This window comes from Emydura macquarii, unplaced genomic scaffold, assembly GCF_026122565.2.
Source record: "Emydura macquarii macquarii isolate MOO-44397 ecotype Brisbane River unplaced genomic scaffold, CSIRO-AGI_Emac_v2 contig_1253, whole genome shotgun sequence".
Taxonomy (NCBI): Eukaryota; Metazoa; Chordata; order Testudines; family Chelidae; genus Emydura; species Emydura macquarii.
This window is the reverse complement of record NW_027131390.1, coordinates 87794080-87816401: the sequence shown is the minus strand read 5'-3', so window position 1 is coordinate 87816401 and position 22322 is coordinate 87794080. Positions and strand designations below refer to the sequence as shown.

Below are 22322 nucleotides of genomic sequence, written 5' to 3'. Positions count from 1 at the left end.
TGGATATTGAATCCCCTCTTTGTCAGCTCCTAAAAGCACTTAATTCTATGACTGAATAAAATCCAGGTAGCATTAAACTGTTGACAGTATTTTAAATTAATTTGGTTGAGGAAATAAGGATTCTGGCAAAATTAGGTATGTGAAACATTAATAGATAATGGACAACATGCAGTTGGTGTTTGGTATATTTGTCACATCTATGAACCAATAAATGACCAAGAATAAACATAGTCTTACCTCATTTTGCTTTGTTATGGTATGGATACCTAGTGTTCCACATGTACCTCAGGCAGTGTTAATTCTGTTGTGGTTATCACTGCAATTATAGATTAGATTCTGGTCTCTGGCTTCTTTAGAATGATCTTCAATTTATATATGTATTTTCCATAGAAAGGGAAAATAGTCAGCAGAGGAGAGTTCACTTGGCCCTTTTTCACTCCCTTTCCCCCCCTACATCTATAATTCTCTATTGACCTTTCAGTTTTGCTTTAAGCACCAATGTTTCATAAATTTTGTAGCTTTCAGTATGCTTTAGGTTTTCCTTCATATTGTTGAATTCTGCTTATGGTTTGAAGAAAAAATATTTTGGCTTGAAACACTACTTCAGACAAATGCTTAACAAAACTTTCAGTTCAAAGCAGATTTCAATTTGTTTTTTTATAACATAGGGCTACTAATATTTTCATTATGGTAACCTACAAGAAAACTGATGACTTTCTGAAGCACTAAGATTTTCTAATGATTGCATCTAGTCAGTGGGCATTGTAGTACAGTAGAACCTCTTCAGTCTTGCACGTCTCTAAATGTAATCTTGTGCTGATATTTGACTTTCAGGTTTGAAGTTAATTAAATTGGGAATTGGTGACATTTTGTTGTGTTGTGCTGAGGATGGCCCATTGTAGGGGATGGTCTGTCTTGAGGGACATATCCTTTTCCACCATCGGAATAGCATAAGGAATGTCATCTTTATTTGCTTCTGTGGCTGAATGAGTACACAGGTAGCAGCTCTCATAACAGTCAGTGGGGAAAGTAAATCAGGGGGGGTGGTGATGGCCTTTATAATTGTTTCCTCTTCCTGGATGAAATTGATCACTGCATTAATCTTTATTCCTATGGCTGCACCAAAGCCTCAGGAATAGTGATGGCCTGCACCCTGCCTTTATTCAAAAGCATGTTAGGGAGTTGTAGCTATTTTTCTAGCAGTTTTCACCCATGTGTATCAAAGCACTTTATAAAAAGAAGATAGCCACCATGATCCCCATTTTGGAGATATGGAAACTGAGGTACAGTGAGGTGATAACTTTCACATTTGCCTCAACGTTTTTCTCCCTGGTCAGCAAACTGTTTTGGTCTACATTGGAATCTCCCCCCTCCATTGATGAGGCCTTCAGGCAATACCATGCAACACATCTAGTTGCAGAAAATGCTGTTCAAGACGTCCTTCAGCATGCTTTTTAAAAATAAGCAGAAGGGGGGATGAAATAACAGAAGAGGTTCAAAAGTCATAGAATAGAAATTACTTATTAACCTTCTTGTGATCCTTAATGAAATTATTGGAGCCATATGCTAGATTTTAGATCTGGGGAGCCAGTTTTTGTCATCCTGCTCCAGGCACCGCTGAACCTGCTGCTTAAATGCACTAAATGGTGCTCCGCTCACATTGCCTAATACATATCTGTAAAGTGGACATCTGATCACATAGCACAAATACTACTTGGTGCTGGAACTACTAGGTACTCTCTCTTCCTGAACACAACCCCACATCTCAGAGGAAAGAAAAATAGAATGAGTCTACTATAGAGAGTATTAGCTGAGAGTGGTTATAGTGAAAGAAAAGTGAATCAGCCATTCCTCTGTCCGAGCCATGATATGGGAGACCTTCCTCGTTCCTCAGAAGCCAGGAGAAAAATTTCTTTATGGTTCCATTGGTTGGTGTAGCTTCATAAAAGATGTCATTCAGTGGGTGTGACTGATAGTTTAACTTTTGCCTACCAAAAAGTAACCTTCCTAGTACAATAGTCATAGATACTGAGAAGGAACACATTGAAGGCAGTTTTCAGTGCTAGTAACTGTTGCTCCTGAACTATCAGCCCTTTCTCATAGCTGACTTTATGCTCAAAGAGAATTGGCCAATGATATGCATTTACATTGGTGGGTTCAACTTCACAGACAGATATACTGATATCTGTGCAAGTGTTCAGTACCCTCCTTTTCATGCATCTTGTTTTTATGTTTCACTGTTCTGTGTCGGTTTGCGTTGTATTTCACTTTTGTTCTAGAAACATTTGTCTTCATCAGGTATGTTAAACGCTGAAAAACTTCGTTTTTCCCTTCCACAGTAACGGGGGGTATCACAGAGGAGCAGTTTCAGACACATCAACAGCAATTAGTTCAAATGCAAAGACAGCAACTTGCTCAGCTTCAGCAGAAACAGCAGTCTCAGCATTCCTCACAACAGACGCATCCAAAAGCACAGGTAATACTCCCTTAAAATGTTTTTCATGTGCCAAATCTGTCTTCCACAGCGGGTTCCTCTTCCTGCTTGCTCAATTTTTGTTAAGTTTTGTTACAAGTTAAAGATAATGTTTTGTTAATGTACTGATTGTATGAAATGGATTTAAATTATTTTGATCAAATTCCTTTTACATTTCTCTATGTGGCTTTGGAAAACTCAGTAACTCTCTAGCTACCATAACATATTTGCTTTTATTTTTTCTTGTAATTCAGAATGTAGTATTACTTATAAACTTTGAAGGGACACTGCTACATCAGTCTGTATTTTGAAAGTATGAATGTTCAAGTTTACATTGCAAATACATTAGTTTAAAAATATAATTTCACTATTTTTATGTTTGTTTTACTTTTTATACTTAGGCAACAAAATAGCCAATTTTACTTCATTTTGTCAGTTTATTTGCCAGTTTCACTCTCAGGGTTTCATGCACAATTCTGTGCTGTCTAAATTGCAAACATTGCTGGGGATTTTTAGCAAAAAACAACCACTAGATTTTTAAGCAAATTTGCTTACCATGTTTTCCTGTAAGAGAATATGGAAACATAGACTACAAAGTCTACATAAACTGCCTGCATATTTATCTGTTCTCTTTTTCACATTTAAATACACTTTGTTTTGGGTTAGAATTTGGCAATTTTGCTGGCCCTGAGTAGTGAGTAGATTCGTTGAAATTGTGGAATATGATAGTGTAAGGGTAGCACACCTTAGCCATTTGGTAGTTTATGGAGATAAAAACAGCTTTTAAATGTGTTATATTCTGAATTTTTTGTAAGGAATTTAATTTTTCCAATGTAATATCCGTTGTGGGCAAAGGATGCACTTACTGTCAGGCTTACATAGTTAGTCTGCTAATTAATAAGAAAATATATTTATAAATTAAAAAATATTATTAAGCATTACTAGAAAAACCTTTCCCCTATATTATTGCTAGCAGTGTATACATGGACACCAGTATCCCTTTCTCCCCTTCAAGCATTTTCTGTATTTATTAATCATCATCTTCCTATACAGATTGCTGCTTGCAAATTTTTTTGGTCTGTTTCCGTAAAATATGGAATAGTGATCCTAATCAGGAGGAGAAAATTATATTTGATAGTTTGGATATTGAAAAGTTAGTGGGTGAATCATTTTCCAAACTAAAGTGTATTAAACATGCAGCTATGTACAACCACTAGGGTACTATATCAAAGGTTGGATGGCAAGTGCTGAATAACTAATATTAACACTTACCATGTCTCCAGGGCGGCTGGATTAATAGAAGAAACACCCTTCCAAAATTCAGTAGGCAAGATCCCTATGAAACAAATTAATCCCTAACAATATAATTTTGGACTTTGCAAAGACACAAGTGTATATAAGTAAAATAAAATAAAACCTTCAGGATTTCAAAAAGCCTCTCAAAGACTCCGTGTTACAAGAGACTTGTATTATAACACACGATGTATTTGATGTCCAGTCTAAGGATACCTTTTGCAGTTGCAGGTTGAAGAAGCTTCCCAATGCAGCCTGTCAACTTTCTGTATGTTGTCTAGATGGACTGTTGTTGGGAAGGATGCATAGAACTATATTCATGACCTTTAAATATTTGTTACAATATTGGCTCAAAAGATGCTTCCCCTTAATTCATTAGTAGCTACGTACTGTTATCAATCTTAATGTGTTTTGTCAGCTAGTACTGGCAAAATTATAAAAGCTGTTTGGTTAATTCCATAGGGCTCAAGCACCTCTGACTGTATGTCCAAAACACTTGACTCAGCCAGCGCCCACTTTGCTGCATCTGCAGTGGTCAGTGCACCTGCTCCCAGTCGCAGTGAGGTAACAAAGGAACAGAACACCAGCCACAACAATATAAATGGTGTTGTCCAGCCTTCAGGTGATGGTTTCTTAATGTTAGCTGTCTAATGTGCAGTTCAAAATCTTTGAACAAAGGACTTCTAATTCCTAAAAATATATTTGAGAGTTGAATAAATATAGTAACAGTGCTGATTTTAATTATTACTCTTTTAATTGGCCTTATCTAAAGTTGATACTTTAGTGATGATTTGAGTAATGTTGAAGATCTAAAAGTCTTCAGAGCAAAAATGTCCTATCTTTAAATCATGAACAATAATACAGTAACTTTTCTATTTTCTTTTCAAAGTAATAAAAACTCTTTGAAAAGTAAGGATTGGTTATGATTGGTACAGTTTCTGACTGAATTGACACAGTTTTTTAAAAATGCTGTTATTCAGTGTCTCATGATCTTGTGGATGGTTTTATGAGGAGGGAGTTGGTGTTTAAAACTTTCTAATCCATAATTGGTTCAACGGTTTTATGAAATTGCATTCTTTAATTAGTACTGTGGCCCCAAATCAGCAAAGAACATACATGCTTATTTTATCCCATTGACTTCATTGATGTAAATATATACCCAAAGTTAAGTATATGCTTAAATTCTTTTCTGAAAAGGTCCTAAATGTACTTACTGGCACAGACTAGGGTCAGTTTTTCCATAGACCACAAATCTAGCTGTAAAGCCCTAATGTATTTGAAATTTCCATTTTTGTTTGAGACTTCACTTACAAGAAACCAGTCATGCCAAAATCAGACTGGTTGGATTATTGCCTTAGTGATGGTAACAAAAGTTGACTTGGCTAATAAATCAGAGAGGCTTTATGATGTTTTTTGTTTAACAGCTAATGATGCGATGGGGTTTATGGACCCTGTGCACTGGTGGGGAGGAAGAGAGCGAATATATAGTAAATCAATATGCTGGAATTGATCCAGGATTGAAATGTGGCTCAGCCCAGTTGCAGTAAATCAAGTCATTCCTCAGCACATTATACAAGAGAAAGGGCGCTCTGAGAGTCTAAACTAGCTGGTACTTGGAGGCAAACATTTTTTCCCCCTTCATTGAACAGAAAATACTGTAAAAGTTGTGACTGCAAATAAACTTCCGTTATTTTGTTCCCATGCTGTAACTTTGGCAGTATTATGGGATAATTATTGCCATTGCTAATTACAGCCTTACACTTAAGCTTATGTTTAAACTTCTGTTTTGGGACTAAACAATTACATATGTTTTTATTGTGTAATTTTTATTGAAATGTTTTCTTTCTAACAGGAACCTCTAAAAACCTGTACTCCACCAACATGGCTTTATCATCCAGCCCAGGGATTTCAACTGTACAACTTGTAAGGACAGTTGGCCACAGCACCACAAACCACTTAATTCCAGCTTTGTGCACAAGCAGCCCTCAAACACTTCCCATGAACAATTCTTGCCTGACTAATGCAGTGCACCTAAACAATGTCAGTGTTGTTTCTCCAGTCAATGTACATATCAATACAAGGACTTCAGCACCATCGCCAACAGCCTTAAAACTTGCCACAGTTGCTGCCAGTATGGACAGGGTGCCAAAGGTTACTCCCAGCAGTGCCATCAGCAGTATAGCAAGGTGTGTATTGGCCAGAGTTTCTTAAGTTCCATTATTAGTATATGAATAGTTCCATAAACTTACCTTACTTACTCATTAGCGTGTTAAATAAGACACAGTCCCTTGCTCAAAGATCTCACAATCTATAACTTTGGTCCTACAAAGTGATCCTCATCTGCACAGCATCTCGTTTACTTCAGTAGGATCTGAGCAGTCATAAGTTTGTGTCTAGACGCTCCTTTTGCAGGACTGAGGTCTCAGATAATGTAGATACAGATTTATAATTGAACACGTGGATATACTTTTATTTTTACATGGTAACTGTGTAAAATGAGTTGTTAAGGTAATCATTTTGATTTAATTCATCTAATGCAGCACTTGCCACTTCCAGTCTGCCCAGTCCCTGCTTTTCCCATAAGGAATTATGCTCACGCCCTTTCCCCAACTCCATGAATGCAGAGTTCTGCACTCTGACCTCAGTTCCACTCATGAAACTCCCTCAGAGCATAATTTGGTTCCCTGTACTGGTGGTTGTATTGCAGTTTTAGGATATTTAAATACAGATTACTAGGTATGGAGGTAGGTTGATATCGGAAAAGTAGCTGAAAAATATTTCTTTAAAAATAGCATAAATTTTCCTTATATTAAACTTGTCTGCTAGACTTTATAATCTATGAATAATAAAATTATATCGTTTATAAAGTACAGAAATAGAGAATGGGCACTGACGGGTTGTGGCTCACTTTGCAGTTTCATTCATAGCTACATTTTTTGGTGTAAAGAGTCCTTTTTAAAAAAAACCTCGAATAAGAGATCTGTGCAGAAATACTTGACGTCAACAAAATACTGTAAAATCTTATATAGAAATATTAATGTTCTTTCTTGTAACTATTCCATGTTCCATTTGTTACAGAGAGAACCACGAACCAGAACGACTGGGTTTAAATGGCATAGCAGAGACAACAGTAGCAATGGAAGTGACATAACCTCAAACCAGTGGCTTAACCTGTGTTGATGGTGTAGTCATTTATATTCCAACTGAATGCAAAATACAGCACTCTGTGGATCACAGGGAACTGAAACGGACCTAAATGGACTATCATTATATCGTATATTAAGTCGATATATAATGTACATTTTGTAAAATTGGGAAAATCACTACCTTGTAAAATAGTTTATTTGTATCATCAATATTATTTCTGTTACTTGAATAGTAGATATTCATCATCATGCTTTTGCACTTGAATTTGCAACTGAATGGATTTAAAAAATAATTCTTTAATGGGATCATGAGCATGAAATGAGATCCTGCATCACTTGTTTTAACTATTTATTTTGCCATGTTTACATTTTGTATCTTGTACAAATAAATCCAACTTTGTGTCTAAAAAAAAAAGTTAAAGATTCATAGCTAGGAAACGAAATTCTTGTAATTTTTTTCTAAAGGAAATGTAAAGTTTTCACTTGGTTCATTTTGTTTCACAATTTGACTAGATGGACTTTTTGGTAAATACTTTAGTGGCATTTCACTGTCAAATATGAAGTTCAAGGCAAAATAGTATTTTCTATTACTGTGCAGGGGAAAAGGGATGGATCGATACATGCAAATTTAATGTAGTAACTCACTTTTCCATATATTTTGAATGTATATTTCTATTTATAATACCAGTTTATAAAAGATAATTACACAGAAAAAACTGACTAGGAAAAATTATGCATCTAGCACACATTAAACTGTGCAGATATGAAAAATTTTCATCTGATTACATTTTATCTGAAGACTGCATATTTTAACCGGCTTTAAAACTGTAACACACCACGTAAAGGATATTTTACCAGGTATGTATTGCATTATATATCATTGCAATAATTATTGGATGTCTAGATATCGAGCCATCCCAGGTGGTGGGAGGGGGGAGGGTTGTGGCAAGATTGTCTTTTCAATTTTGGAGAGTTTTCCTGTGGCTACAAGGCAAGTAACGGGTTGGAAAAAGTCTGACTGTAAGCGTTGGACACCTTCGTAGTGTAGTGTTTTAGTGACTTTTTTTATATGGTTCTTGTAAATTAGATACGTGTAGTGGTGTTTCAGAATGTTTGTTTATGCACTAGTTCAGACAACTTTCCCTGTTACTTGTTCTTGATAAGTGAAAACTGCAGGGAAATAAAAATACATATCAAAACATGGACATGTTGCATATGTGTTTATTTCACAATGTGCAAACAATTTGAATGCTACGGTGGTACTGTAGTCTTTTAAGATGTTTTTAATCCAAGTATATTCACTGAAACTGCCACTTTTATGAGAAAGTGATTGTTTCCTGTCTTTAATGCGTTTGCAGTATAACAGGAGAGAAATGATGTTCCAGTAGTTAGAACTTGAGAGAACCAGGTTGTTTCCTCGTGCTCCATCAGAGAACTTCCTGTGTGACCTTGGGCAAGTCATTTATTCTTTCTGTGCCTTAGTTCCCCATCTGTAAAATGGGAATAATAGTACTTCATTATCTCACAGGGATAGTAGTAAAAATTGCAAGGTGCTCCGATGCTAGAGTAATGAGAACCATATCAGTGTTTTAGAGCTGAGTATAATAGAAATCACAGAAATAATTCCCATCCAATGTGTTGCACGAGTTGTTTCACATAAGACCTACTTGTGTAGAACCATTTTATTGGAAATTTGCTACTCCATCAGGTGAGGGATTGGGTAACATCCACAGTTAAGCCCTGCAATTAAACCTAGTTTATTCTAAATTCATGCATGTTTTATAACTAATCACTGAAGCTGGAGTATATTGAAGTGCCAGCAGGTAGAGCAGCAGGTGAAATGAGAACTTGGACTTCTGCTTTGCTCTGAGGGTAGGTTTTAATTAGTTCTTCAGTTCATATTGCAGGTTTTGCACAGAACACATAAAAGGAGTAAATAGTGCTTGCTTCAACAAAGTCTATCATCCTTCCCGTGTGCCAAGGTATCAATTTATGCCTTCTATCATGAAGATAAAATTGTTTATTATGCCTTCTTCAAAGACACTTTTCCCTCCATTTAGCTGTTTAATTCAGTTACTTCAATATTTTCAGAATTACCTGTATTTTCCAGCTCTTGACTATCAGAGAGCTACCCACCAGCCTGAGATGCTGTAGGAGGTCCAGAAGTATTCCTTGTTGACAACTAATACCATTTTTCCCCTTAAAAAAAGTTGTAAGGGCCATAAGAAAAAGGTGAGGGTTTTGGGGGGTTTCAAGGAGCATCTCCTGCATACTTCTCCACAGACCCTGGGAGCCCCATACCACTGGAAATGGTAATGGGCAAGGGTTGAGGGTAGGATTTGGGCAGGCCATGCCAGGGGTATTCACCCTTAGCATTCAGCCCAGATCTGCCACAGTGACCTGCATGATTGATACGTTATTTACATACACACACCCTTTGACAACTCTTTGGGACTTTATATAGAACTAGAGTTACTTCTGTAAATGACTAGACAGCTTATGTGGTCTGAAGTACAAATGTTAAATTTCTCACTTGAGATACTGGTCAGATTATTGAGTATTACAGAACATTTGTTCTCCGTTTTGTACATAGTTAACAGAATTCTATAATCGCTACTTCTACACCTTTTGTTCTTAAAAATGTCAGGGCATTGTGAGCACACGAAAGCCATCCTTGCTGAAGATTGAAAGTACTGAATTTAGCAGATTACAACTCAGATACTTAGTTCAAACTACTTTAATGACTAATTCAGACTATTTTCATGGTAAATTAGACTGAGAATGTGTTGGTTATCTAGCACTCATCCTTTGTGGCTTTCTAGAGGAGAGTTGGTCTTTAGTTACTTGAAAAACTCTGGAGTTTTACCTGGGATGGATTCTGGCCAAATGTTTGGTTGTAGTGAAGAGGGCATCTTTATATTCTCCAAAGATATTCTCTATCTGGTAAGCATGCCTGTGCAATACTTACACTTTGTGTGTTCCGGTTAAAGGATTAGCAGTAATGTAATGTACTTTTGCTGTAAATAGAGCTGATCACATTCTTGTTAACAGTTTGCAGTGATTAATTAAATTATTTTAAGTGTCACTCAGATGCCACCCTTCCTACAGACTATTAGGGTTTATTATGGCTAACACCTGAGCTGTGTTAATTTTCTTTGTTTGCTGAGAGATCAGCCATATATTTAGAGGTTCCACAAATACATATCTTTGGTTTATTACCTAACAGTGAAAGAGAAGCCTACAACAAAAGCCTGTGTTCATTGACTACTCATAAGTTGCTGTTGCATTAAATGACAAACAGAATTCAGTACCTTCCAGGCCCATATGAAACTGCTGTCAATTTTACTGAAAGTACTCATAATTGCTATGGTACCATGGATGTTTGCCTTGATCCAGAGGCCAAATTTCTACTACTGTAGCTGACATAGTCCAAACAAGGTTATAAAGTCATATTTTAACATGCTTCTAGATTTTGCAGGAACGACATAACTTTTTAAAAGCATACAGTGGAACTAATGGGGTTAATAGGTACTTTATCCATTGTAAAGTCACCAGAAAATTTCTACTGTCCTCTGGATGTTGGTTTAATTAGTATTCGACTAATTGACCATGTAGACAACTGTACAGCAGCTAGGCATATTACGTTTTAAGTATATATAGCTAGACTATAATATTTTCAATATGAGCACGTGTAGCCAACAAAGCATCCAAGAATTATGAAATTGATTGCTCCATTCATGATATGTCTATTAATTTTTTAAAGCCATATTGATTAATCATAGGGGGTCTCAGGTTAATTTTCATCACTTTCATTGTCTTTTAAATAGTATCGGAAAGAGAAAATAAGAGTAACAAATATTGAATTTCATATTCTGCTATTCTACCATATTCATTATCAATACCAGAAACTATTCTTACTTTCTTTTTATGCCTAAACAGAGCAGGGATTACCAACTAGTGAGTTATAGCTCTATGATGGCAATCAGATGTGTGTTGATGATACAATACCTGTCTTACCTCTTGACTTTTTTTGTGAACATAAGACTCAGCATAATTTAAATTTTGTTTTGTGCTTTAATGGTTATTAATTATTAAGGAAGATGTGGTCTGGAGCCAAAAAAAGGTTCAAATGTAATTCAGCTTCAGGCTTTTCCTTTGGGTTTTGAGCATAATCTAAAAATCCATATACTTATTTAAGTACTGTGGTAGTGAATGATTGATATATTAGTTTGATACATTTTAATATTAATTTTTTTCAAATTGCTACCTATGCTCCATGACAAAATTACATTCTCTAAAATTGCACCAAGTAATGATATTTGAAAATTGGATTCAAGGTGATCAGAAATTGACCCTGCAAACTGTGTTGAGATTTGTCAAATAACTGAGTCTAATAGTGGGGCAGGCAATTTGATTATAAATATTGACTTATGCTAAATCAGTTGTTTGTTCATCATTCTGACAGGGGAGAGGGTCAAAGAGTGTATCAGCAGAAAGAATGTCAGAAGTTATATCTGGGAGTTTGAAGAATACCACCTGAACATAATGGGCTAAATTCCAGCCTCAGTTATATGCCAGCTTCACTGGAGCTGCATCAGTTCAACTGAGGGCAACGTTTGGTCCATTATTATTACTTTTGTGATGTTTCAAAGAATCTATTCTATTTTGCATCCTCCACTTTACACTTGAGAATTAAATAAATAAATAGATTAAAACTGACACAGAAGATAACTGTGAAAACGCACAAGGGATCCTGACCCGTTCTGTCAGACATTCGCATAAGGTTGATATGTATAGTGAACCTCTCTCACAGGCATAATATGAAGTACCTTGGTCACAACTTTCCTCCTGATCCTCAGTTTCACAGTAGATAAGTATCCCATTGTGAGGAACAGATTATAGGTACCACAAATCAAATGGTGCTTCATGAACAAAATACAACAAATCAGAATCCCTGTATAATCAGTTTCATAATGGATCATGAGGACAATTGTCCTCCTATTATTATTTTGAGAACAGAAAGTTCAGAATCCCAACTGTTTAAGAATAAAATGTAAACTAAACTAGAAATTTACTGGTCACGTAAATATTTCATTTAGATATTACAGGGTATTGTGAAGCCAGTGCGAACACTGGAAGTTCCTCTTTTTTTCTTGAAAAAGGTGCCAATGCAGATCAGGAAAGGTTTGATGTACCCAGCCTTTCTCATAACTCTTTCCAGACTTTGCTACCCAGATTTTCCTGTTTCCTTGAACCTTTTCCTTTGCTTCAGATGGTCACTAACCTTTATAGAACAGCAGCTGAAGAAACCAGGAAAAAGAGGCTTTTCCTCTCCTGCTCCAAACCACTTCAGCTACCTGTTCTGGGAGCTGTTTATGCTAAGTGTCCTTGCAACAGCCAGCTGGCAGTGGAAGTACTACTGGGTGGAAAAGAAGTGAGAGCAGTGCATGTCTCTGCTCAGCTGTGCAGAAAGGCCAGGAGTTGACCCTGGATCAATGGACCCAGACAGGAGGTTTCCCTGAACATTCTCTTTTTGGTCCCCCACCTCCTCAGTTGGACAAGGCTGTGCAACCTTGCCTCTTCATCTTGGTGTAGGCACTTTCTCTTTCTGCTGACCCAAAAATGTAACCAGTGCTCTCTTGACTTAACGAGTCCTCTTCTTCAATCCTTTTGGTTTGTTCCTGCTTTCCTTTTGCAGGCAAGAAGACCTTCTGCCTTGCAGCCTTCCTCCTGTTCTGCCCTTGCCTATGGACACTTGGAAAGGAGAAGAGGACTCTGGCTTTGAGCCTTCTAATCTGGTTGCCTGCCATCTCTGGTATGGTTAGGAGACACCTCTTACGTTCTCTACCATCTCATTCTCCAAGATGAATTCTTGACATGGCTCTCACTTTGCTGGAAACATCTGCCAACTAGATGCTGCCTTCCAGGAGTTGTGACTTGCCTGCCCCAACGTGGGCTCAGCAGTGGCCTCCCATTCAAAGTCATCTGGCTTCCTTCTAGATTCCACTATCATTCAGAAGGACGTGCTCAACCCCATGATGGAAGGTGCTGTAAGGAGGATGTTTGACCAAGGAGGTATTCAGATAGCTGCAGCAGACTACAGATTCAATTTTTCCAAGGCAGCCGTATCTCCAGGTCTCTGGGTTCAGCCTTGAAGGGGAGTAATGTCTTCAAAATGTAGACTTCTGTTTCTTCCATTCATAGGCCTTAGACTGTTTGGCGATATCCTTAGCTCCACTCTCAAGGTTATGGTCTCTTCCGGTTTCCTATCTTCCTATTTCAGAAGCCAACAAGAGCAAAAGCAAACCTGATCCTTCCTTTTCCTTCTTTCCTAGATAGCAATTAACAGTAAAACAAATTTGTCTCTAAGTGGGAAAGGAAACACATACAGCAGCGCTGACAATATAGCTGACAAGCTGCTAAGACCCAACTGGTCTTTAAAATGTAGGGCAGACACACACAAGCAGGGATACAATAAAACAATAGGAGATGGCATTCATTTCTTTAGCATATCACATTAACTAGGTATTTATAAGGCACCCAATAAATGCACTTAATGATAATACATGATAATATCAGGTTTGTATGGGATGAAGGTATATTTGAGTTTAAGACGTTAATTAAAAAGTTGTGTGTGTATACTAAAAATATGTTTAAAACCATGTAACAAAGCAGGATAAGTAATGAGAGTGGTTAGAGCAGGGGGACTGGACCCAGGGTCTCCCACGGTGGGTGCCCTAAACAATGGACTACAGAGTCTCCCACTCTTTCCCTTCTCCCCGATGACTGTTTCACTGTGGAGAAATACTTAAATAGTCACAAGCACTCATGCTTGATTCCCACCATCATTATTCATACTTCAATGAATATTCCTGAATTAATGTTCTTTTCACTGAATGTTGCTTTCTGGGTAAAATGCTTTTTAAACACATATCATCCCTCCATTTGCATAACATACGTGATTAAGCTAAGCAGCTTTGTAAATGACACCAGAAGATGGCATCATCAACCTGCAATGGTATTTCACTCTTTCTAGGCATTACTCCAAAAGGGTTGTGCTTTACTTTTTAAAAGCAATGAGTGTTACTTTGCCACCCAGTAAAACTCGGGGGATTTTGCATAATCACTGAAAATGTTTGGAATAGTTTAGAAAGAAAATTAAAGGAGGCAGGCACCTTATATATCTTCTAGGTCTTCTACAAAAGAATAAAGAAAACTGTATTAGGGCTGCTTATGAAATTATTTAAATTTGTGCTGGTTAAATGGGTTTTATCCTAAAAATGATTATTAAGAGTGGTAAAATTAAATTAACTCAATTATATTTAATAAGCACAATCATATTTGCAGATGCAACATAACCAAGCACCACTTCAGCAAAACTCAAGGCCATGCTTAATTTTAAAAACATGACTAATCTCATTAAATAACTCAATGTAGGCACGTACTTAAGTGCTTTGCTGATGGATTCACTTGAAGTTAAGCACATGCTTAAGTGTTTTTTTCAATCAAGGCCCAAAATAGTTTTTCTTAACTTGTTCTTAGTAGAATTGGTCAAAAAGTTTCCGACTGAACATTTTTCCATTGGAAAATTCCATTTTATTGAAATCTAAACTTTTATTTTTTGCAGATGTCAATGATATACTGTAGTTTGCTTCCATTTTTATTTTATACAGTCAAGTCAAAATTTGAATTAAATATTTCAATTTTATTGAAGTGGAAAGTTTTAATGGACCCAAACTGAACTTTTTTGCAAATTTTGTTTTGCAGGAAATTTTGAATTTTGTGGGGTTTTATTCCAATTTGGAGCAAAAACAAATGTAAAAATCATCGGGATTTCCTGCCAAACAGAGGCTCTGGTTCTTGCACAACTCTATGCCTTCCATGAGATTACAGTTTTAAACATAAAGTATTTCATATTAGCCAAATCAAAATGCCCTGTGATTCGGACATACTGATAAAAGCTAACCTATCCCCTCATCTTTTATCAACAAAAAAGTAACAACACAGCAAGATGCTATCTTATTTTTTCCTGTGGGCAGATTATTCCACTATTACTTGCTGCTGTATTAACTCATACTGTCCTCTGAAAGCACTTGCCATGGTCAGAGGCAAGATACTGGACTATAAAAGACCACTGTTTTGATGCAGTGGTAAGTTAAAAAAAAAAAAAAAAAAGTAAAAATGGTAAGTTTTGAGTTCAAGACCCAGGTTTGGTTTCTTATGGTTGATGCACAGAACCTGGGATTGGATGCGCGCTGCCCCTGAGAGATGGAGCACCTTGAGTCTATTCAGCTAATACATTGTATAATCATATTGCCCGTTACCACCTTTCATTGTGTGTGTAATGCTGACCTTAGACTGTAAGTGCCTCAGGGCAGGGTCTTCTTTCTTTGTAAAACACCGCATAGGCTTATGGTGTTCTGTGAACAACAAACACATCCCACAATGTTCTCAAGCTTTAGAAAGGGCAGCATGCAAAGGCTGCATGGAAGGGCAAGTTGGCTTAATATGGAGTCTACAAGGGAGGCTGGGGAGTAAGTACTTGCTTATCACTAAAAAGCAGTACTGCTCCCAGAATTGGCATTATGTTAACATAACTACTGCCTAGTTTAAACTAGGTAAAATCCAAGAAATTAGGAGTAAAGGCTAAAATTGTGTCATTAACTCACTCTACCATGCACAAGTATTGCAGATCTTAGGCTATGGCAGCTCTCCCATTTCTCGAGAGCTTCTGTTAATGGGCAATCAACTATAGCCTTAACTCTGAAAGAAGCATACAAAAAGGATAGGAATTTTCAAAATGCACATACTTTATATAATGTCTGGCCCATAAATATGTTTTAAGACAATTTAGGAGAATGTTTATTAATTAAAATTTAAACTAACACAAACACTGTTGACCCAACAGACCTCAGCCCCCTTCCAATAATTTGGTTTATTTTATATTTCTCTTTCAAAACTAAACACTGTTCTGCCTTCAGGCACCATCCTGAGAAAAGCTGAGCATCCTCAAGTCCCAGTGAAATGAGAGAAAGTTGAGGGTGTGGATCACCTCACAGGACTGGGCTCTAGAAGAATAACAACATGAAGCTGTGCTAATCATGCCTGTGATCCTGTAAACATTTAAACACATGCTTAACTTTACTACCATTGAAGTCAATGGTACTACTCATGGTAGTAAATCTAAATGTAATGTTTACATGCTAAACTTATGTTAGCATCTTAACATTTAATTTAGATTTACTACTAAACTTATGTTAGCATGTTGTCTGATTTCTAAGTGAAACATGGGAGCTTTTAAAAAAAGTTGTTCTTAATTCACCAAACTCCTACAGGTTGCAGTGAAATGAGAAACACTTTGCTAAATTTATCAGAAACATATAATTTCTGTAAGCTTACACACATGAAATATGTATTTGTTAGCATTGTATCCTTTGATTACATTTGCATTTGATAGTAATTGATTTAAAAAAGTATTACAACAATAAAGTGCAAACCATACACCTGAAATCATATGTTGCACAACTATTAATTTCCTGTATTGGAGTGAATATCCATGCAAATAATATTTTTTCTAGTGCCAGTTAACTATGTAGAAGTATTCTCAATAGATAAATAAATGCCACTATAATAGTAACCTTTGTTAAGATAAATTAGTAAATTATTGGCACTTGGAGGATATAGCCCAACACAGACAATTACCTGTTTCAGCATAAATCTATTTTATGGTTTGTTAATAATTATGTTTAAATGCAGGGGGAATAAAAAGTAAATTACAAAGTATAAAAAGCGCACAGATTTATTATTTTATTTAATGTATAAATACCTGAAATGGTCAAACTAATCTTGGCCAAATGTCTGCCTCTGTCCTAGTGCGCAATGGTATTAAAAAGGCTGTTAATTATCAACATGTTTGAAAGCACCCCTCATCTTCTCAGTGTACACAGGCCCTTCGGTGGGAAATTGTCAGGCACACTCCGGTGAAATGGGAACGAGTGGTGCATATTCAAGGAAAGGCTGAATTCCAATTTATATTCCAACTCTTCTCTCCCCTTTCAAGTGCTTGTTACATTCTCTGATAAAATACTTTGGGGTTGAAATGCTCCATGCTCGGCCTCTGCCCCAAAATTAATCTTTTGTAGCATGTACCAGAACCAGATATAGAATTGTGACATTACCCAGGATACAATCTGATGATAGACAGCTGTGTCCTCTCAATTCTCCAACTTGGGGGTGCCTTGTACACTGCTTCATTATGAGAGCAACCACTCCTGGTCTGCCTGCACACCGCATCTAGCATGTAAATCACTCCCAGCTATACTGTATTAGTGCTATAGCCAGCCACCCACCCATGAATTACACTACGGGCAACATCAGAAACTCCCAGAAATGTACGTCTTGTACTGCCCAGCCCCTCCTGGACAATACAAGCTCATACAAAGTCCGTCATTTCATTAATAGGAAATGATATGCACAAATCTTATCTCAAATGAAGTTTCCTAAACACTTCAATCCAAACATGCATGGATTTAGATAAAATAATAAAAGAAGTTAACTACAGAAAGATAGATTTTTAAGTAATGAGGCATAAAAATCAGAACTGGTTACGAAGAAATAAAAGATCAAACACAAACTAATACCTAATTTAACAAGCTCAGTGAATTTAAAGCAAAAGTGTCTCTCTCACCACGTTTTAGCACAGGGCTCGACAAACCGCAGGCGCCAGGTTGCCATGGCACCTAGAAATTTAAGTCTGGCGCCTAGTTTTTTTCTGGGAGGAGCGGCTGCTGCGCTCCTTCCAGGGCACCCCGGCGGTGGGCCCACGTTGTGGGAGAGGGGCGGGGGGAAGGTGTGGGGCCGGGAGCAGAGAGCGGCTGCTGCGCTCTGGCCAGGGCGCCCTGCCGCTGGGCCCACGTTGTCTGGCTCCTTAATTTTTGGGCTGGCTTCTAGCTCCGAAGCAAATTTGTCGAGCCCTATTCTAGCACCTTACTGGCTAAATCTTTCAGCCAGAATCCCTCCACAGCCCATTGACGCTGCCTTTGTCCTGCCAGTGGTGGTGATGCTGTGAGTAGAGATGAAGCGAGAGAGAAGCTGGGGAGTTTACTCCCCTTTCTTATAGCACTTCTCTTTTTTGAGAATCAAGCAACAGAAAGTCTATAGGACAGGAACTTCCAGCTGTTGTCTTTGCCAAGACACAAATTGCTCTCTCTCACCCTTTTTTCCTGCCAAAGAATGGCCACTTAAGCAGGTGACAGTCCATCTGAAGCATCAGTTTGCCTTTTGTCTCCGAGGAATTGGTCTGTGCCTGCTTTTCTAAATTTGGAGCATGTATCAACCATGTTATGCAGTAGAATCTTATAACTTTACATATAATGTTGCCACACATTTTATCAGGTCAATGATCAGCAAATTATGAGTTTTCAAATGGTACCACCGAAGGCATACTTTGTACAAAATGTATCATAGTCTTAACAAAGGGGTGGACAGACTTTCACAGTAATACAGCAAATGGCATTAGTACACTGGATAACCACACTGAGCTTTGTGTGGGTTCCTGGTGAGGAAGGATGCAGAGGACTGGGCGGCAGCCCCTAAGGGCCAGGGGCTTCTCTTGCCGTGTGTCACTGAAGAAACATCTTGCTCCAGTGGGGACCGAAAGGCGATGAAGTCAAGGGCCACCTTCTCCTTTCACTCCTTCCTGGAGTGGTCTAAGCATGCTGATGGGAGAAAGATGCTTTTGCTTCCTTCCTCAGTCAAGCAAACTATGGTCTAGCTGTATGGTAACTCACAGAAGGCCAAGGTGCTTCTTGGAGCTACACTATGACTGGATAGCATCGCTGAGAAAAGGCCATGATTTCAGAGAAAATAGAGGGTCATTAGCTATAGTGAAAGCCATACTCTAGCTTGGAATGGAACCTATAGAACGAGCACTTTCCTACGCTTTACAAGTGCACATTATTCAGTCTTCGGCTAAACAGTTAATGCAGAAGCCCAGCCTCATTGTGTTTGACAATGGAAAGTGTTTGTGCTAAGATATAGTTCCCTAGATTGCCTGGTCTAGGCCCCTACTACCGGTTGTTTCTATGAAACCTCTTTCTGACCTGTACTTAAGAGACACAACTGGCCTCACACCCCCTCATGTCAAATACTTCCATGACCAGCTAGCTGCACCTCTCCGTGAGCATGGAAGGAAACATTGTTAATACTTATTTGCCGACGGTCACCAAAGGGACTTGTTTTCAGGGCTTGGATAAATGTGTGGTACTTTAATTTTAGTCACCATAACATGCAAAGCTGGGGGGGGGGGGGGGGCGGGAAGTATGGGGTATGGAAATGTATGGAAAACCCAGCTGACCTAACAAAGAGTAGTTCTGCAATCTGTTATTCATGGATGGCCCTATATGCCTGCAGGCAACCTCATGAAGCCACATAGGTGCAGGGGGGGGCTCCCTGCATGGAATAAATTGCAGGATCAGGACCCATAGCCCCAGTTCTGAAACACTTATACATAAGCTTACTTTTACTCACAGGAGCAATCCTATTGCTGTCAGTGGGACTACATGCATAAGCATTTGCTTGGGCCCATTCTGCAGTAGCTGCATCTGGGACAGCAAAGGCCCTCTGTGCAAGGAAAGCGTCCGCCTAGGTAAAGCTCTACCGGGGGAGGAAGATTCCCATAATAGCTACATACAATAAAAGAAAATTTAAAACAAATGGAGACTAACCATGCCCCATCTTGCACTCTGTGGCGCTGATTCCGTAACCTGATCCAAGTGCATGGCCTCAGTGGACCTCCCAGCGAACTTCTTTATCAAGGTGGCTACAGCAATTTGTCCACAGCGCACCACTGCTGCTCTAACTGCCTGTTGATGTCTTAGGCCGTAAGTCAGCAAACAATTGGGCATGTGCCCTGAGTGTCCTAATGCTAACATGACTATCATTGTGTGATGATCCATTTGGATAAACCCCTGCACCCATACAGAGCCCAACTGAATGGAGATATTTGTGGACATGGGGGCGGGTGGGGAATCTACCAATGTGGCACTCACTGCAAGATCCGAATCTTAGTGAGCAAGCAGCAGAAAAGGGGCTGGACTTCTCGCTTCTAATGGCACTGTGAGATGGGAACAGCTCTCTCTCTCTTTAATACCAAGATTAGTCCTTTGTTCGCCTTGATAGAACATAAGCATCAGCACCCCTACAAAAAGAGAAAGAAAGGTCTCACCATGTTGTAAGATAGAGGCTGTGGCTAATCCTCCTAAAGGTTTTTGCAGTGCAAGCGAGAACACATAAGACTTCATGTTCTTGAACAATATACAGCATTATAGTGTGTCTTCCAGGGTAAATGTTTGACCAGCTTCCATTTATCTACATTTTTTTTCCTAGGAGGAACTTGGGAGAAAATAAAGTTGTCTTGAGACTCTGCTGAAATAAGATCTAGCAAGGACACTGGCTGTTTTGTGCCAATACTGTATAAAGATAAGGGGGGAAAAAGCTTTATAATACAAAAGTTTGCAGAAGTTGCAGTGTCTTATTATGGGGTAGGCGCTACAAATATCTTGATGAGAAACTAAAAACTGTTCTATTTTGCTCAAAAATAGTCCCTTAGTAATGAAGAAAATGAAAATATAAATGAATCAGAACAATCTTTCATAAGGCTCATCACCCACTAGTCATGATTTGTGAACCTATAGTATGAGAATAGTGAAATGCTTGAAGTCTATGGCGAGGCATATTAATTAATTGATAATCTGTAGGAACAAATCACACTATATAGTAATCTACCACACACTGTACATTGCGAACTACCTTGCTGTAGTTGTTTTTTTCCCAGCAATGTATGGGATTTCACATCATCACCTGCCGAGTTGATGTCAGCCCACCATAATGAGGTTACCACCATCTAAAGAGAGAAGTGAAGACGAATCTCCTAGGAAATGCAAAAGAACTGGCTCTCCCTGTTTGTGTGACTCAGCCACAAACTCATTCAGTCTGGTAGGAATTCTGTTTGAAGGAAACTGACTGCAGAGGTTAAGAGTCGGTGCCCAAGTTTAGGTAACATCTCCTACTTACCAGCTGACAAGAATGATTCTTGCTCACATCATTCAGCAACCATGACTTGCTCCTTTTGGGGGGGAGGGGTTGAGTATAAGAAATTTGCTTAGCTTGTAGTTATTGTAAAGCTTGTTTGCTTTTCAAAGATTAAAGGTGGCAGAGCCTGAAATGCCACCCTTTGTAACTATACCAATTCTCTGTGAAGTTGAGCTTCATTTGATCTTCTGATTGCCTAAGGGTGCTTCCCTGTCAGCATTGTTTAAGCAGCAAATGACCAGGCATATCAGTCTTCTTTCTGTTATGTACAGGCAACATTAGCACAGACACTTCACTTCAGCAGCCCACTGCCTTCATCTTCCTTAGGCCTAATTTTGCCCTCATAAAAGTGTGTGCAGCTCTTACTGAAATCCAGGAGAATAAAATTGTGTGCTCTTACGTGAGGGCAGAATTGACTTCTAGGGTTTAAGGCCTTTTTGGTCAGTATTTCACTTTTTATTTTGTGAGACAAATTTTCATATATTGGTGATGGATATCTCGTCAAGGCTAAGTGCATGTGAATATGTTAATAGCCACTATGCAATGAAGAGAGTGTTTGGAGTTTTCTAGTTTATTGTGTTTTATACTTCTCATTACACACACAGAGAGATTTTTATAATGTAATCAGCATGGTAAACATATATTCTGGTATTGAAGCTGAGCTGAGCTTTTTTGGAACACAAGTGCATATATTTTGCTATTTGTCCATATTAATACACTCTATGTCATTGTATTGACTTAGGAGCTCTAATACATTTCCTATGGATTGTGGGCAACCACAGCTATATAGTGTATTAGTCCTGTATAGAATATCCCTTCCTCCCTAGTACCTCTTAGGAATTCCACTTCAAATATTGTCCTAGAAGATCAATCATGTCTGCTATATTGTTCAACAGTCTTGTGAAATTCACATTATCTCCCAGAGATCACATTAATCCTTCTTTGTCCTAAAGAAGTTCCATACAATCCCACAATAGCACACAAACATTTCCATTTTCAATACAATGGACCCCAAAGGTATTAAATGTAATGCAATAATGTTTTACTTAATTCCATAAGGTTTGAACAGAATATTGTCATATCTTTCATACATGGTATGGAAATGGCTGAGAACTAGTGCTCTACTTACATCCAACGATTAGATGCTAAAAGAACCAACCCACCAATAGAACAAATAATAAGCCAATATATTGTCACATGAACAAACACAGGGATGAAGCCCATTGAAATCAGTGACAAATCTTCCATTGATTTCAACAGGGCCTGGATTTTATCCAGAGACTACTACAGAACATGTTTGCTTCATTTCACATTTTCAG

The 22322-nt window shown here is 38.1% G+C and overlaps 1 protein-coding gene across 1 annotated transcript in view; it reads left to right on the top strand.

Moving 5' to 3' along the window:
• The window catches only part of EPC2 (enhancer of polycomb homolog 2), a 69791-nt gene extending 61674 nt beyond the window's left edge, over positions 1 to 8117 (top strand). The window contains exons 11-14 of the mRNA XM_067549484.1: positions 2340 to 2476; positions 4229 to 4388; positions 5619 to 5952; positions 6845 to 8117. Coding sequence (XP_067405585.1) covers positions 2340 to 2476; positions 4229 to 4388; positions 5619 to 5952; positions 6845 to 6917 — 704 coding nt within the window. The 3' untranslated portion in view covers positions 6918 to 8117. The remainder of the gene's footprint in view (positions 1 to 2339; positions 2477 to 4228; positions 4389 to 5618; positions 5953 to 6844) is intronic.
• The last annotated feature ends 14205 nt before the right edge of the window (positions 8118 to 22322 follow it).